Source organism: Cyanistes caeruleus, chromosome 10, assembly GCF_971803275.1.
Source record: "Cyanistes caeruleus chromosome 10, bCyaCae1.hap1.1, whole genome shotgun sequence".
Classification (NCBI taxonomy): domain Eukaryota; kingdom Metazoa; phylum Chordata; class Aves; order Passeriformes; family Paridae; genus Cyanistes; species Cyanistes caeruleus.
Genome location: NC_141710.1, coordinates 23,760,785 through 23,777,433, shown reverse-complemented (window position 1 = coordinate 23,777,433; position 16,649 = coordinate 23,760,785). Strand labels below are relative to the sequence as shown.

Sequence of the window (16,649 nt, the reverse complement as noted above, 5' to 3'; positions counted from 1 at the left end):
GCTCCATCTGCCCCACAGGGATGAAATGCGGGCTGCTCCCGCAGAGGGGCTCGGCGGGTCCGAAGGATTGGTGGAGAGCTCAGCACACGGAATGTGTGTTAACCTCACTGCACACTTTTATTTTTGGGAGGTTTTGCCGCTGCTCGTGGCGGATGCGAATCAAACAACGGTGCGATCAAACCGTGGGAGGCAGAACGTTTTCATGGCAGGATATTCAAAGGGTTCCAGCAGTTTGTTGTTCCAACAGTGACAAATTTTGCAGGAACTTTGTAAGAGAAGCGACTTTTACCCTGTCACTTCCCATTAGCTGCGGGCTCTGAAACCAGAGCCGCTCCACATAAAACAACACTTTAATGTCCGTGTGTCTTTATTGAAAAGTAAACTTTGATCGCTCTCATTCACCACCGAGGCAGTGGTGCCTCCCCTGGCCTTGGCTGCGGTGGGCACCCCGTGACCTTCCACCCCCGTGACCTCTGTGCCTTTATTTCCCTTTCCCTTTGTCACCCCGCCCATGTTCACCTCATAAATTCATTTGACTCCCTTTCTCCGCTGTAAATTTGGGAAGGCCGATGGGAGCGTCCCCAGCTCGCGCTCCGCGGGCGGGCGAAGTGGTGATCAGCTGAAGTAAATAACGCTGTAAAATATAAAGAGCGTGATTTTCCCTGGCATCTGCATAAAACCCCCGGCACGTGCGGGTGTTGTTTCCAATCGCGCCGGCGGTTTGTTCGCAATTCCCGTAATTTGATCGTGGCTGATGAAAAGCTGACAAGATTTCCACAGCGCCCCATTAGATGAAAGCAGCATGAAACCAGAGGTTAATCTGCAAACAGATTTTCCTGCTTATTACTCTAATGATTCCATCAGATTTGATGTAGCAGGCTGCGAGGCGTCTCTCGGCAGCAACAGTGTGCTGGGGTTTGATCTCGGTGCTCATTAAATGATGGAGTAATTTGGGTGACCTCTGCCCAGGTGCACATCTCCTCATAATTGCACGGCATTCTGATGGGGAAATTACTGGCGAGAACCCCGAGTATTCATCCCGCTTTCCGAGTGGAAAAACTAACAAAAGAAATATTGCATTAATTTTCAAATGATGATATTACATTTAGTGCCTGGGCCCCATATATCAAAATCTGAGAACTGCTCAGTTACTCGCTGCTCTTAATCTTAATGGTATCTGTGGATGTCAAGGGCATGGAGGAAATTAAATCGGAAAGTGCAGATAGACCTAAGAAGACATTATCTCTTGATGATTGCAGTTTTGATAGGTATTTCAGTGAATTTCATTTTCGCAGAATGGTGGAAGATGAGTTAGCCACCAGATTTTCTCATTTTTCTTCCCCGTGATTTATGTGAGTTGAGTATAAAACTTTTTATGGGAGTGCAGTTACGGCGGATGAGAGGTAAATTAATGCGGCGGGTTTCCATCTCGGCCCCGCGCGCGATTGTCAGAGCTGTACATACGTAATGGGGCCCATCATTATTCAGGGTTGTTTACATTCAAAATATGTAATGAAATCTGTTCAGAATAATGAGGGAAATAAAAGTTTAGAAAATTGTAAAGGTCATGAAGTTTGAGAAATGATGCAATGCTCCCAAAATAACATTTAGGCAATATAAATTACATTATTATGCACCAACTCTGCCTTATAGAGACATGAAGATAAAGTGCTTTCGACGAGTAAAATGCTGTTAGTGCTCTCTGAAGTATGAGAATGTGTAAAATGTTTCTGATTTCATATTCTGGTTTTGTGCATATTGTGGAAAAATATATAAAGGAACTTTATGGAGGGCAGTGGCTGCTTCACTGTCCTCAAGTTTAAATGCATTTCCTGGGAGGGTTTTCTCCAGCAAACACACGCTTTGGCAGGAGTCTAATTGATTTTTAATCTAATTATTGAGGCCACCAGCGAATTCATCTTTTTAGGGGGCTCTTTCTCCTCTTCTTTTGGGGATTTTGCGTGGAGATCTTTGATCTGAATGTATTTTATTGCAGATACTGAGGAGGGATCTTGGCACAATGCTGAGATGAAGCATAAATTTGCCCAGCTATCTGTGGTCTGCACCTAAAATACAAATCTCTGCACCCTGGTTTTATGCAGGTGCTCCTCAAAATAATTATGTTTTGCCCTGCATGTTTTATATTGTATTTATTTGTCAGAAGAAGCAGCTGAAAGTATGAAACACAAGTCATTTTTGGGAAAGTTAAACCAACAAAATCTGTGACGGCCAAAAAAAAAGTGCAGTGGGGGTGAGTTGATCATTGAATCTGAGAGCAAAGAGAAAATGCACTTTTATTCCAAGTGTATAATCCTGATTAAGTTGAGGTTAATTCCTGTGTAATTAGACATGATTTGGGGTAGATTATCACATTATTTTAAAACTGAGTTCTGATTTAGAACCCACTCCATCCTTGTGATATTTGAAATGCTTTTCATTTTCAAAATTATTCTTGCCATTATTTTTCAATTGCTGCATTTCAATGCAAAGATTCCAGAGAGGATGGGATTCCCTTTTTCTGAAAAATTGTAATTTATTTAGAGGAGACTCCTCTCTTAGTGGAAAAAAATAAAGCAGTAATAAAGTGACTGCTCCTTTTCTTAATTAATCCCTGTTACCTGTTGGCTGTGCAGAAATTTGAAAGAGTGATAAAAGATAAAAATCCATGTATAAGAGTTAAATATTAATAATTTTTGTAAGTTGTGGGGATCATTCCATCTAGAATTTTTAAAGGTTAAATTAAGAAATAGATGAATTTATAGAATAATTACCAGATGATGCTAATGTAAAAATCTCTGTTCTGTCAGCTCTTTCTCAAAATGTTGAATTTTTTGGTGATTTTGGCTGTATTGCCATGCAAATATAAATCTAAGGGATGATATTCCAGTCTTCAAGGAAATAAATAGAGGGGAGGTAATTTTTTAGCCTTCAGTGCAATATTATCCATATTTCCTCTGTTATTAAAGAGTTTATGGCTGTGTAAGTTTAACACTTCCAGGAATTTTCTCTTTTGAGAAGACCTGCATTTACCAATTAATTTTTTTAAATCTTATTTACAGCTCTCCCTATTTCTACTGAGCATTTAATTTGTTTTGCTGTATCCACTCCCAGTAGGAAGGCCTTTTTCCTTCCTTTTTTTCTCAGGAATAGTCACTGAAATGAATACATTGTTGTTTTCTGGTCCTTTTAAAAGAGCCCTTGCTGCAAAAACTGCTTTAAATTCCAGAAATCCCATCCGTGTGCCCGAGCCATCCGGGCTATTTGCCACAGCCATTCCCTCCTGCCTTTGATTTGCTTCCAGTAATCCATTGTTGCTTATTCCTCACATTTTGGGTTGGTTTTAGTGGAAACAAGGTGGGATTGTGTCACCCACCCGCTGTTCCAGGGTTCTCTGGAGATGTGGGGTTAAAACCTGCCTTGCTCTGGGAGGTGACTCCTGGAAAAGTGGATTGAAATTGGAAACCCTCAATTAAAGTTACCAAATCCAAATGTTCCAGTGGAAGTTTGTGTCCTGCATGAGAGGAGGGAGAGGATTTGGGGAATCCTGAGCTCCCAGGTCAAAGAGCTGCTGATGTCTGGGACACACTTTAAGGTGTTCTGCCTTTGATCCCAAATTTGTGTGAAAATTCCATGGGATGGAAAGCTTGGAGTCTGAATATCCTTTGGTGTTTTGGCAGGAAATTTGGACATTCCCTTCGGTTGTTTAGAGCTGGGATTTTATAGTTCTGCCTAATTTAATTCCTCACTGGGCTCTGAATTTAAGGATTGGGTCTTGTCATTGTTGTCTCTCTGCTTCCCAGTTTTGATAAATTTCCCATCTTGGAGGAGGAGAGCTCTGGGAAAGTTTTCTGTCCTTTCTCTCAAGGTTCAGATGTCTTTTCCTGGCTCTGGCTGGAGGAGCCACATTCCACAGCCAGGTTTTCCCTTCACTGTGGTCTTGGTGTCTCATTGAGCTGGACTTTTCCCTTCATCATTGGTCATATTTTCTGTGGCCTTTACATAAATTAAAATTCATTTTTTTTCTGCTCTTTTTATGGTTAATGATTTCCCTTTCTTAATTAGTCTATCCCTGATGCTGGATTCTTTATTTCTGTGGAAATACCAAGAGTATCTGTGCATTCCATGGACAGAAATTGCCATCATTCCATGTTTTACATTATTTTTCTCCGCTTATAATTCACTTCGATAAATTTAAGATGATTTTTTTTGGGAACAGGTGGATCTGGATCCAGTCACAACACTCCTGCCATACCCTACTCCTGAGTGGTGGTGTTGATTAATTGTATCAGAGGAAAAACTCAGACTTAAATATAATTTTACCATCCAATCTTTTCAACAGATTTATGTGTGAAAATGCAGGGGTTTAATTCAGATAGTGCCAGATGTGCTTATTATGTTTCTGTGCTATTAATTCAGATCAGGGATTCTTCTCTGGGATTTTATTTTTCTGTTTTTAATGTGAAAATCATTCCTTTGTCAGTCTGGAATTTGCCACCCTCGAAGACTTACATAGGGAAAAGATGACAACTGCAAATTCTCAATTTCCTTTGGTTTTATTTTTATTTTAGTATTTTATTGTCCTGTGAAGTGTCTTCTTACACAAATAAGTATTTTCAGTTTCTTTGGTAATTATTTGTTTTAAGAGGAGTAAATGGCAGGGAAGGGATCCTATGAGAAACCTGTCCCACAATCTTTTCCAGGATTTGATCAAACTCTGTTTAATTGTTGATTTTGATCAAACTCTGGCTGGCCTTAGGCTCCTTTGTTGCTCTGTCCTGTTGGGATTTGCTGGAAGTGGGATGGATAATATTCCAGGTGAAGGCAGGCCCCTGATTTACAGAATAAATTCAAATGTAATTTTAGGTGTGTCCCCTCTGTCTGATTTCTTCCTTGGCTCTTCCCATTGCTGACCCTTGAGGTCTCCTTTCTGCTGCCCACAACCCCAAACCAGGATTTTCCTGAATCAGAGCTGTTTTTTGGGAATGCAGCGAGGCAGAGAAGTTCTCCCAGTGGGAATTCCATTTATCCCACTCTGGGCTGCCGTTAGCACTCCAGCTGCTCAGGCCTGTCGGTCTCCTGTATCCCAAAATACTGGATTTCCATTCCCACATCCCCCTTGCAGCTGGAACACCATTCCAGTTCCACAGGAGCAGGCAGGGGTGCTCGGGAGAAGTGGGATTTGCCTTACACAGGACTTGGATCACAACCTTTGGCACTTCCATGAAAACAGGAGCTGCTCTTCCCAAGCCCCTGGATCCTGGTGTGTGAGGGGTGATGGAATGGGCTCGTGTGATGTGGCTGTTTCTCCAGGGAGGAACCACTTAGGCAAGCCCTGAATGGGATTTGGTTTCCTTTTACACCTCCCAGTGAATTCCATCCGTGTAATACCAGAACCCCTGGATTTATCCCTGCTAAACAATTCCCTTCATCCCAACCTCTCTTAGCCCTCATTCCACTTGGGAATTTCTCTTGTATTCCCAGCCTTGCCGACTTTTATTTTTCCTGGAATTCATTCCAAACGTTTGCTGTAGGTTTCTGACCCGCCTTGGAATTATTCCCAGTGGTTTTGGGCAGCCACCTCCTCAGACAACTGGGGAATGTGTGTTTTGTTCACTCTTTTTCATGTTACTCTTCTCCTTAACCTTTTTTTTGAGCTCGTCAGGCATTGGGAAAGGTCGGATAAACGTCCCCAGGAAAGGGATGGGAGGCTGGAGTTAAAGCAGGAGGATGGATTTGTGCTCTGATGTGGAATTAATTAGTGTTTATTTACTGACTCCTTGGGTATTGTTTGGATTTTGCTTTCTGGGATTTTTTTTTTAAACTGGGATTTTACCATCTACACTTGAATCCAGAGGAATTTGAACCCTGGGAAATGACATGGGAAGATCCACAGTGGATCTCACTTTCCATTTCCAATTTTCACCTGGAAATCAAACACGGAATTATAGTTTCAGGTAGCAGGTTTTCCTGGTTTGTCTTTATCAAACACAAAGATTTGTATTAAAACCCCCCAAAATTGATCATCTTCACCAGGAGTTTGCTGGGCTTTTATCCTGATGTTTTAAAGCAAAAAAGTCCTGTAGGTAAATTTTACCCCAGCAGTGTCAGGGATGAGCAGGAGCAGTGGAACCTGTCCATTTTTTGCACATATCAGCCATTTTCCACATCAAATTCCATAAAGATAAAAATTCAAGAAGGCAACATTACCACTCAAAAATGCTGCAGCGTCATGAGCTGCTGGAATCCTGGGATAAAAGTTTTCCAGTGCTGCCAAGAGCCACATGCTCTGCACCACAATATTCCCAGGGTCTGGCTCCAGCAGAAACTTGGACTCTCTTTATGAATTTCACATTTCTCAAATTTTTTTCCTCCATGTTCTCAAGTTTTCACTTCAGTATTGTTTCCTCTGTCAAGAACGTTTGCCATTCATCCCAAATAGCAGGAATAATTTAAAAAATACATTCTAAAGCTGAATTAAAGTGTTCTAATCTATTAATTAATTGAGAAGCTGACTCTCCCCTGGAATGGAATATATGGGAAGCCAACCATGGCTCTCCTGGAATTTCTGGAGCTGCCCATCACACTCAGCACTGGTTTCCTGCAGCTGTGAGTGACGAGCAAGTTGTGTGGGGATTTTTACACAAAACCCACCAAATTTCAAGTTGTGAGACTGGTTAAGTATAATTTTATTAAAATAACTGTTTATGAAAGGACTAGTGTTGGAATGCAGTGGATGAACCTGGAAGAAATACAGGTTAAGGACGTGCTGCATCTTCATAAATCAACTGCCATTAAAAATTGAATGGTCTAATCCAAGTTTTCCTTAAATATTAAAAGCTGTTATTAATCACAGGGGTATTTCTGGTGTCCTAGGGAATACCATCCTTTTCTGAACTGAGATTCCAGTGTCTCACCAGACACTTTTGGACACATGCAAAATTCATTGCTGGGGATGACCTCAGGTCATTTCACAGTGTGCTTGTTAAGGAATTTTAGGGAATTCCTCTCCTGCTTTTACAGTTAGTGGGCTCCTTCAGCAGCTGGCACTGGAAATACTTCTATTTTTCCTTCTTCTCTCTTTGAATTCTTTTCCTTCTGTGTTACGCTTAAGACCATAAGGAAAGTACAAGGGTTTATTTTGCTCGACATCACTCTTGGTAATGTTTCCTCCACCAGTCATTTTACCATTTTGAAGTTTCCTGAGGGTCTTGCTGAATTTTTCCACTTAATGGTCCCCTAAATCAATACTGACCTCGGGTAGCTGCTTGTTCTCACACATCGCTCCCAGCTTGTTTCAGGCTCTAATTGTGGTTTTCAGCTGAAATCCTCTCTGTCTTTTTTTTTTTCTCCGAGTGCTGGCCTCATCCACCAGTTGGAGAGATGTTTTCTGGGGCCAAGCCAGTCACCTTTATTTCAGAATCATTCTTTCACTCCTTGGTTAGGGCTTATTGATTGATGCCGAGGTGGCTGTGCCGAGTTCTCCGGTGGGGAGAAGACGCCTGTGGAACACCTGGGCCGAGGGCAAAGGGGAAGCTGCCTCCAGAGCAACTGCCTGGGCTGACTCAAAGAGGAATTTGGGTCTTCCCTCCCTTACACCAAGACACAACTCCACGGGGAGGAGTGGGCAAAGGTGTTTGGAGCTCCTCAGAGCAGTGGGATCGGTTGTGGAGTTGTGTTTGGTGCTGGAGTGACATTTGTACAGCTGCTGTTGCTTCCCTTCTTCTCCTCTGGATCCTGCTTGGCATTGGGTCTTCAATGGAATTCTTGTGGGTGTGGTGGTGCTGACACAAATGTCCTTGAACTGCCAGTGGAACGTTCTTCTCCACCCTAGGGGCACTGAGCAGTGGTGGTGGTGTGGCCAGCAATAAGGGATCCAGGGTGTTTTGGTTAATTATCTGTTCTGGATAATTGCTGTAGGAACAGGAAATCGTATTTTGAGATGCCAGAGCCCACCTGATGCATGAGGTGCACAAAGGCTTGGGCTGCTCACATGCACATGTGAGCACAGGTGGTGTTTGACACCAAAGACTTTTCCTTCTCTGCTTGTCCTGCAAAATTTTGCCAAATTTAACTAATCCTGGTGGAGTTTATTTTTTAAATTTATGGTTGTCATGGAATGGAGAAAACCAAACCCAAGTAAAGCTTCTGTGAAACTGAACTGGGCAAGTTGGCTCTGGATAAAAAGCAGATCTTTCCCTTCCTCTCCTTCCTTTCCTCCCGTGACATACTTAAGATGCCAGAACAGATTGCAATGATTAGTTCATGGCAAGAAGAAGAAATGGGAAGATAATTTATGATAAATTTCAATGTATTTCTTGCTGCCACTGGGATTAGTGGTCAGGTCTGATGGTATGATCCATACTGCAGCTATAATAATAAATTCTGCCCAGTAATTCTGGGTTTATGGAAACAGCAAAAATCTGAACTAAAAATAACAGATCTCTGTACAAGCAAATTCTGGATCTTCGTTTAAATCACATTTTAATGCAGCATCTCTCCTATTGGAAGGAGCAGTTTTTTTCCATTTCCAAGAAATGGAATTGTTGTGTCATTGTTAGCCTCTCCTCATGAGGGTGGTGAGGCCATGCAGAGCATCACCAGTTAGGACATTGACAGCAAAGATCTCTGCCCAGTTAAAACCATGGAATCCTAGAATGGTTTGGGTTGGAAGGGATCTTAAATCCCATCCCATCCCCAGCTGTGGGCAGGGACACCTTCCAATATCCCAGGCTGCTCCAAGCCCCAGTGTCCAGCCTGGCCTCGGACACTTCCAGGGATCCAGGGCCAGCCCCAGCTTCTCTTGTCTTTATTTTCCTGTTTAAAATTCCCCGTTCCAGGTATTTAGGATCTTGAGAAAAGTTTCCTAAGCTTCTCCAAAACTCCACCAAAAATTCCCATCAGGTTTTGTTTGTAGCGCAGCGCGGAAACCTCCCAAACTTCTCCAACTCTTCCAGAAATAATCAACTTCTGAACTGCGTGACAAATGGGGTTTGTGTATCAATTCAGCTGCGGCGGCGTTGGAGTGGCTCCACGTTTAGAGGGATGGCAAACGCATTGGACACAGTGCAGCATCACTGGGCCTCATTAGCATAGCGGGGCCACAGCCAGCACCGTGCTCCTCAAGCCAGCAGATGTGCAGCAATACCTTCAGGAGAGGGCAAAGTGGGAAAAACTCACCGTATTAATCACGTTAAAGCCGGTTTTGGAGCGTTTCGTGTGGAACGGGGTCACCCAGGAGCCGGGCGGGCTTTGGGGTCGGAGAGGAGCTGGGTGTGGCTCGGTCACCTCGTGGGGACAGCGTTTGGGGGTCAGTCCTGATGATTGCTTTGACAATTCCTCCCTGGATATGATTCCAGTGTGGGAGTCCCTCTGGCTGGCGGGTACGGAGCGGGGAGCTCTCGGGGGGTGGGAATGTTGGAGCTGGAGTGGGCAATGTCCAAGCAGGTGTGAGCTGATCCATCCTCTCTTGCAGACTCCTGCCGAACAGGCCAAAGCCAGGCTGCAGCTGGTGCTGGAGGCAGCTGGTGAGTAAATGGGAATCTTCAAAAATTGGCTTCATTTTTGTGCTGTCAGGTGGGATTTTATCCCTTTGTGTTTGGTGGATGCCGGTCCCGTTCTCCGTAGCTCACTTAAATTTCAGGTGAAGATTAAATTGGTTTGCATCATCCTTGGCACTTAGTAAGGCCCTTTAAGGAAATAAAAATGAGCCATTTTTTACACTAAAACCTCATGTTTATCTTCTGGCTCCTGCTGCTACTGAGACTTCATTCTGTGCTCTCAAGAATTTGGTTTTGTTTATTTTTTTTTTTCAATTTTCTTTATTTTTTAGCATTGTTCTAAATCAGTACATGTGTATATATATAATTTATTTTTTACCCCCTCTGGAAGCTCTCTGTTGTGAGGAAGCTCCTCACATTGCTGATGTATTTTTTCTTTTTTTTCACCAAAATCCATCCAGCCTTTTGCATTGTCTCTCTTCCAATACATTCCTTGTTCTCCAGAACTTTTAATAAATCTTTGAAGCATGTAATTATGAAATGGATGTGACAGCCCTGACCTCAAAAGCACAATTTGTGTATTCTGCTGCCATCGATCACATCTCATTTTTTAATTTCACACCTGGGAGATGTACAAAAGATAACTGGGGGTTGTATATCATAGTGACCTGGGCTCCAAAATTTTCCAAAGCTTATCAAAGGTCTGTGACATTATTAAATTTAAATATCCACCATTGAGGACTGGATTTTAGATTGAAGCTGCAAGTTGTTCATAAGGAACAGAAGAGATTTAATATCTTTGTGTCTCTTACAATCCTAAATACAGAATTAAGTTCTTTCCTAGCTTTATTTAAGTCTTGATCATCCCAGGCATTTATGAGATCATCCCCCATCTTCTTCCCCAAGTCCTGTAATCAGTCAATTGCTTTTAATTTTTATTTAATTGCTGTGAGAAGAGGTTGGGAATGTTGATAAATGTTGTTTCAATTTTATTTTTGTGTTTACTCCTTGTAAAATCAGCACCTTTTAGTTTTCAAACTTAAAAATAAATTTATGCTGAGCATAAATTTATATATAAATAAATGACCCAGCAGCTTGTTGAGGAGTTGAGGATCAGCAGGTTCATTGCTGTTGTGGTGATATTCTGTTTGAATAATTGAAATTAACTCTGTACTCAGTAATGGTGAGTGGAGCTGTCCTTGGTGTGCTCAGGGCTCTGTACAGGCTCCATCCCAAACTTGGGAATGAACTCCTGGAATATCTGTGCTCTTTATAGGGATTGCTCCAGTCCCACTGAGGGGAATGAGAAGCTGTGCTGTATTCCCAGTGGATTATCCATGGATCTGCTGGTAAAGACATGCTGCTCCTCCATGGTTTGGACAAACAAACCAAGGGCTCCAAACCACCAGCAAGGGCTGTAGGACATTGGGGACAGTCCCTGCCTGCTTCATCCCTGCTGACATCACAGAATCCTGGAATGGTTTGGGCTGGAAGGGACCTCAAACCCCCCCAGTGTCCCCCTGCCATGGCAGGGACACCTCCCACTGTCCCAAACCCTTGCAGGCCTTGGGCACTTCCAGGGATCCAGGGGCAGCCACAGCTGCTCTTGAATTCCTTGTCTGTATTACTCTGTCTGAATTTCCCTTGTGGAGATATTTAGGATCTTGAGAAAATCTGCTTTTAGGATTTAACCTAGATATTATTTTAGGAATAGGCAACTGCTTTCTCTGAAAGGCAGAAATCAGCAAATAGTAAAATAGGCTCTTATTATTGAGAATTCTTTTTTTTCCTGGTGTATTTGGAGATGGGAATTGTGATTCTGGTCTCTCATTATGAGAGCAGGTAAAATAAAAAATACTCACCTGTGTCTGTGTGGGAGGTGGGTAAGGTGGCCATTTTTATATGTAGGTAATACAGTGCTGAGAAGGTTTTTTTTCCAAGTCCTGCATTCATACTGACTTCATTAAATATTTTTTTTCTTTTTAATATCAGTATTTTGTTCTCATTAGGCAGGGCAATATTGGGAGGTACCAAAACACTTTAATTCTCGAGACAACCGAGTTTTGATTTATAAAACCCTTCATTCCTCAGAAGTTGTTGGTCCCAGCTATAAATTCATATTTGAATGATTTATTGAATAAGATTTCTTAATATTGAGGTGCCAGGGAGCCTTTTTAGGCTCCTCTGACAACCTCCCACAAGTCGCCGTGCCCGAGCAGATGTTAAGCAGGCAATAGTTGAATGTTAATTTGGAGAGGGTGGGATGTTTAAGCCCATCTGAAGTATGTTCCATGTGGGCCTTCCAGACTGAGCGACAATGCTTTGTCTCTTGGGAGAATTTCCAAGCTAAACCTCTTTCTTTTTGTCGCTCTATATGGACTCTCTCAAGTCAGTATAAAGCAGATCATCCCTGGGCTAAAGCTCTCCAGCTTTTGTTAGCGGGCTCTGTAGGGCTGTAATTAGGCCTCCTGGCAGGCCCTGCCGGCCAGTTAATGGTCATATGGAGTTTTTCTGAGGCAGACTGGCTTTGTGTAAATCCTTGCTCGGCATCTCCTTCTGGGTCACTTCCTACCAGGCCGGGGCTTTGTGCCGCTGCCCCACGGGCGGACGGGGAGCAGCGTCCCCTGACCAGCGCCGGCTCCGGGAGCGCCGCACAATCCACCCGGATAATCCCCAGTGTAAACAGAGGATTTAGCTCAGCTTCTGTCACTTACAGTTGCCAAACCACTTGGGTGTCTGTGATTCCTTTCCCAGACTTCATTACCCAGGGATGGAGAAGAGCCCGAGCTGGGGGTTTGTGTTGAACGTGGCTCCCGGTGCTGATTTTGGGGAGAAGTTTGCGCCGTTCCAAACCTTAAATCCCAAGCTCAGGGCAAACCTCAGAACCCAAAAGCTGCTTAATAGGTGCTGTAAATTATCTGGCAGCTGTGCTTTCTCAGGAAGGTTAAAATATGGATGAATATTCCCAAAATGTCAATAAATTCCTATGAAATAGCACACGGATGTTTCAAACTATCGATACTGCTGCCTCTTCCAAAGGGCTCCGGGAGCTTTTCCATGGTGCTAAGCAGAAATTTCTTACTCTCCATATAAAGACGATGACAAAAGGCAATTGATCTGGATTTTCAAAGGTCTAGAGTTGAAATAAGTGACTGATCTATTTTTGGGATCTGCATTTCAATCTCTGGCTGAAAGAGCAGTCAAGAATAGGGCGTTCCGTGCAAAGAATTCGCCGGAGTTTATTTAAAGGAAACTTCGGACCGAGGCACTGAATGTGAGGTGATGAAAATGGGGGAATACAAATCCCAAACATTCACCATTTATCAGATCCAATTCTGGATATTGGATATTTGACTCATTATCTTTGAATTATGCTATCAGATCGCTGCCTTTAATTTTGCACCCTGCATCTTTATTGCATTTTACATATTCCTCAAAGAGAAAACCATGGAATGCAATGAGTACTTCGGCCTTAACTGTGGTAAATACAAATGTTTTATCATTCTGATTGCTTTTTTTTTTTTTAAATCTACCCATTCTACCAGAAGTTATTGTGGAGAAAAAGCCTGATTTGCACTCAGTGCCTGATAAATATAGGCAAATATTCTCTGCTTTTGGGTATCAAAATGGCTCATAACAGATGTGGCTGAAAGGACCACATACGTAGACTGTATGATTTTAGTCTGGTGGAACTAATAGGATCACTTGCTACTTTATAGTTTCTTGCTTTTCTTTTTCTTTAATAAAAACTGTTTAGTTAAATAGGTTGGCCTCTGTTTTGCTCTTTTCTAGCTATGCAAAGCAGTCGGGCGGGCAGGTGGCAACAAGTATGAAAAATTTCCTTTTATTGGGGCTTCTTTTCAACTGCCAAATTTATCAAATGTTTATGGATTTCTCGTTTTGATGATGGTTTTCTTTCAGTTTTCTTATTTGTGCTCTTTCCACTGAGAACTCGCTGGCTTTAATTTGAATTTCTAATTATGCAATGAATTTTAGAAGGGTGGATAACATGTGCTGTTATATATGCACAAAGGATGAAATAATACTTGAAATATTTTACTTGTTCTGTTGAAATTTAAAGCAGGCTTTAAAAATAATTCTTGCCCCAGAAATTGCAAGGATTTGAACTTTTAGCAGGCTTAGAAGTTCTCAGTATTGAAAAAAGGATGAGTTAAGTTGCTGTGTAGGTTTGACTTAATATAAAATTCTAAATTTTATCAATTACCAATTTATCAATTAAAAATTCTTAAATTTTTATCAATTTCAAATACTTGTTTTGAATAGTGGCTATTGACACTTTAGATAATTGAATTTTACTAGTATTTATATAAAAATCTCTATTTGGAGAGTAAAGGTGTCATCCTTGAATCATGTTTTCTCTTTCTGACAAATGTGGAGGGAGGTGCTACAAAGGGTTTTGAGGGTGTTTTGTGCAGCAGAGGAATTTTCATCCTTAGTGAGTCCTCACCAGTCTGGAAAGTTTGTTCTGTTCCCCATGTCAAAGGAAAATAAACTGGAATTACACTGGAGCCTCCACAGTGATTGCTCCAACACCTTCTCTTTATGTCTTGCTCTAGGGCACTGAGAATCCGGAATCCCAGACTGATTTGGGTTGGAAGGAACCTTAAATCCCATCCCATTCCCAGCCTGCCATGGGGACACCTCCCACTGTCCCAGGCTGCTCCAAACCCATCCAGCCTGGCCTTGGGCATTCCAGGGATCCAGGGATCCACAGCTGCTCTGGGAATTCCATCCCAGCCCTTCCCCACCCTCCCAGGGAACAATTCCTGCCCAAAATCCCATCCAGCCCTGGGAGCCATTCCCTGTGTCCTGTCCCTCCATCCCTTGTCCCCAGTCCCTCTCCAGCTCTCCTGGAGCCCCTTCAGGCCCTGCAAGGGCTCTGAGCTCTCCCTGGAGCTTCTCCTCTCCTGGCTCCATAGGGAGGTTTATCCTGTTCCTGAACACCAGCTAATTTAAGAAATCCATCTAATTATGGAATTAATGAACCCAGTTTTTAGGTCAACTGCTGATTCCTGCTCAGCAGATTTTGGTGTCAAAACCCATCTCAGTGATGTCATCAGGAGAAAGAGCACTTGGAAAACCTCTGAGCGATAGAGGAATTAAACAATTTATTTGAAATTCAAGAAGGTTTGCATTAGGAGAAGTAGCTACTTTTGTGTTATATATTTGATGGGAATTTCAGGTGTTTTAAGACTGAATTTCAGAAAATTCAGGGAATATTTGAGCTCACCTGGGTGCTCCACACCAATGAGCTTCATAGCCAAGCTGGACAGAGACACATTCTTCAGCCATTCCTTGCCCCTGAGCTCTTGGCAAAGCTTCATCATCTCATAGAGTTCCAAAAAAAAATAAGAATTTCTGCTCCAAAAGTGAAAACTGAAAGAAAAAAGAAAAACTGAAAAGAAAAAAGAGTCATTACTCCAATTAATTGATTTTTTTAGCATATTAACGGTGTTATCTTTACAAAATATGCAATTTCTGAAGTGCTGCTGGCTTGTGGCAAAGTAAACACTTGGATAATAGTAATTAATTAAATAATTTAAATTAATTTGCAGGATTGCTAAAAAGTTACTACATTTTAATTGAATGTAGGTAGAGAATAGATGTGTTTGAAATGAAATAATTCGCTTTTGCAATGTACAGTATCAGTCTGTTGGTGTCTAAAAGCTGTTCACTTCAGGGACCTCTTTTAGGTTCTTACAAGAGACTAAAAAAAAAATTGCTTTGAACCATTTTTGTAGAATATCAATTTGTTTTTAGAGTAAGAAGCCAATGAGGAATTGCAGGGATGCCATAATATAAACCAGAGCCTGTAAGTAGAATTTAGAGGAACTTTATTAATTAATGAACATTTATCACCTTCAGAAATGATTCTAAAGCTTTTTAAAATTTCTGTTTTTTCTGATAGATTTTTATCCAAGGTCTTTTTTTCTGTGGCACCAAAAGTATCTCAGGCTTACATGGTGCCTAATGGGTTTCAGTAATATTGCAGCATATGGGATCCAGGATTTTGATGCAAATCTCTGTGCTAATTATGTGCAGATGAATCTTGCAGGCCTGCTATTGATCTGCAGTCAAAGACAATTTTTCAGTTAGCTGAAGTTTTATATCAATTCATATTTAGCAACTTTGCTGTAATTTAATTATCCACTGGCTTGGCTGTGCAAACCATATGTGGTCGTGGGGCTCGTTTGTTTTTAGCAAGTCTTTAGGGAAATGTTATTTCTTAATATTGATGGGGATATATTTAGTTCTCATGTTTTACATGATCTGTCACAGCCTCCTCTCTATCCAGCTGCCCTCTGTGGGCTCTGGTCATCCAAGAATTCCCAAGAATTTCCAGGAATGGGTGTCCAGGAGCTTTTTTCTGGCAGTTTCCCTTGTACCCTCTTCGGAGGTTTAGATTTTCTGCAAGTGAAAGTGAAGAGTGTTTTTATCCATGGATATCAATTCCAGTGGTGGATTTTATAGCCTGAATGCCCAGAAAAAAGATTTTAAATTGCCCCATCTGCTCTGGCTGCTGGGCTCATGTTGGTGTTCTGGTGTTTGGGACTTCTCAAATTTCCACATGGGAAGTGTGCTGGAATCATCTTGCTGAAAGGAACCTGTGATTAGATTAGATTAAATTAAATTAATTACAATTCCCAGTGAGGGTGGAGAGACCCAGGCTGCCCAGAGGAGCTGTGGCTGCCCCTGGATCCCTGGAAGTGTCCAAGGGGACACCAGGGCTTGGAGCAGCCTGGGACAGTGGGAGGTGTCCCTGCCATGGCAGAGGTGGCACTGGCTGAGCTTTAGAGTCCCTTCCAACCCAAAGGATTTCATCATTTTCTTAAAATATTTACAGGAAGTAGAAACAAAGCCCTGCTGGTTTTGTGCTTTTCCCATTCCTCCTTTCAGGAAAACCTGGAATGGCAGCACAGGAGTTCAGCAGTCACCCAGCACCTTGTTCTGTGCCTGCACACCATCTCCTTGGAACTCCTATATATTAATTTTTTCAGGGGCACTATTTAATATGGGTAATAACCCCCGTGTTTTAGTTATTGAAAGCCCATTTATCACAACTTTATTAAACATGGAGAACTAAGTGTGCCAGTTTGGCCAAGTGCTTTCGCTCGCTCGTGTTCTCTTTGT

At 42.1% G+C, this 16,649-nt stretch overlaps 1 protein-coding gene across 1 annotated transcript in view; it reads left to right on the top strand.

Moving 5' to 3' along the window:
* Window positions 1-16,649, top strand: part of RSRC1 (arginine and serine rich coiled-coil 1) — a 97,597-nt gene that overhangs the window by 49,042 nt on the left and 31,906 nt on the right. The window contains exon 7 of the mRNA XM_086844166.1: window positions 9,473-9,524. Coding sequence (XP_086700292.1) covers window positions 9,473-9,524 — 52 coding nt within the window. The remainder of the gene's footprint in view (window positions 1-9,472; window positions 9,525-16,649) is intronic.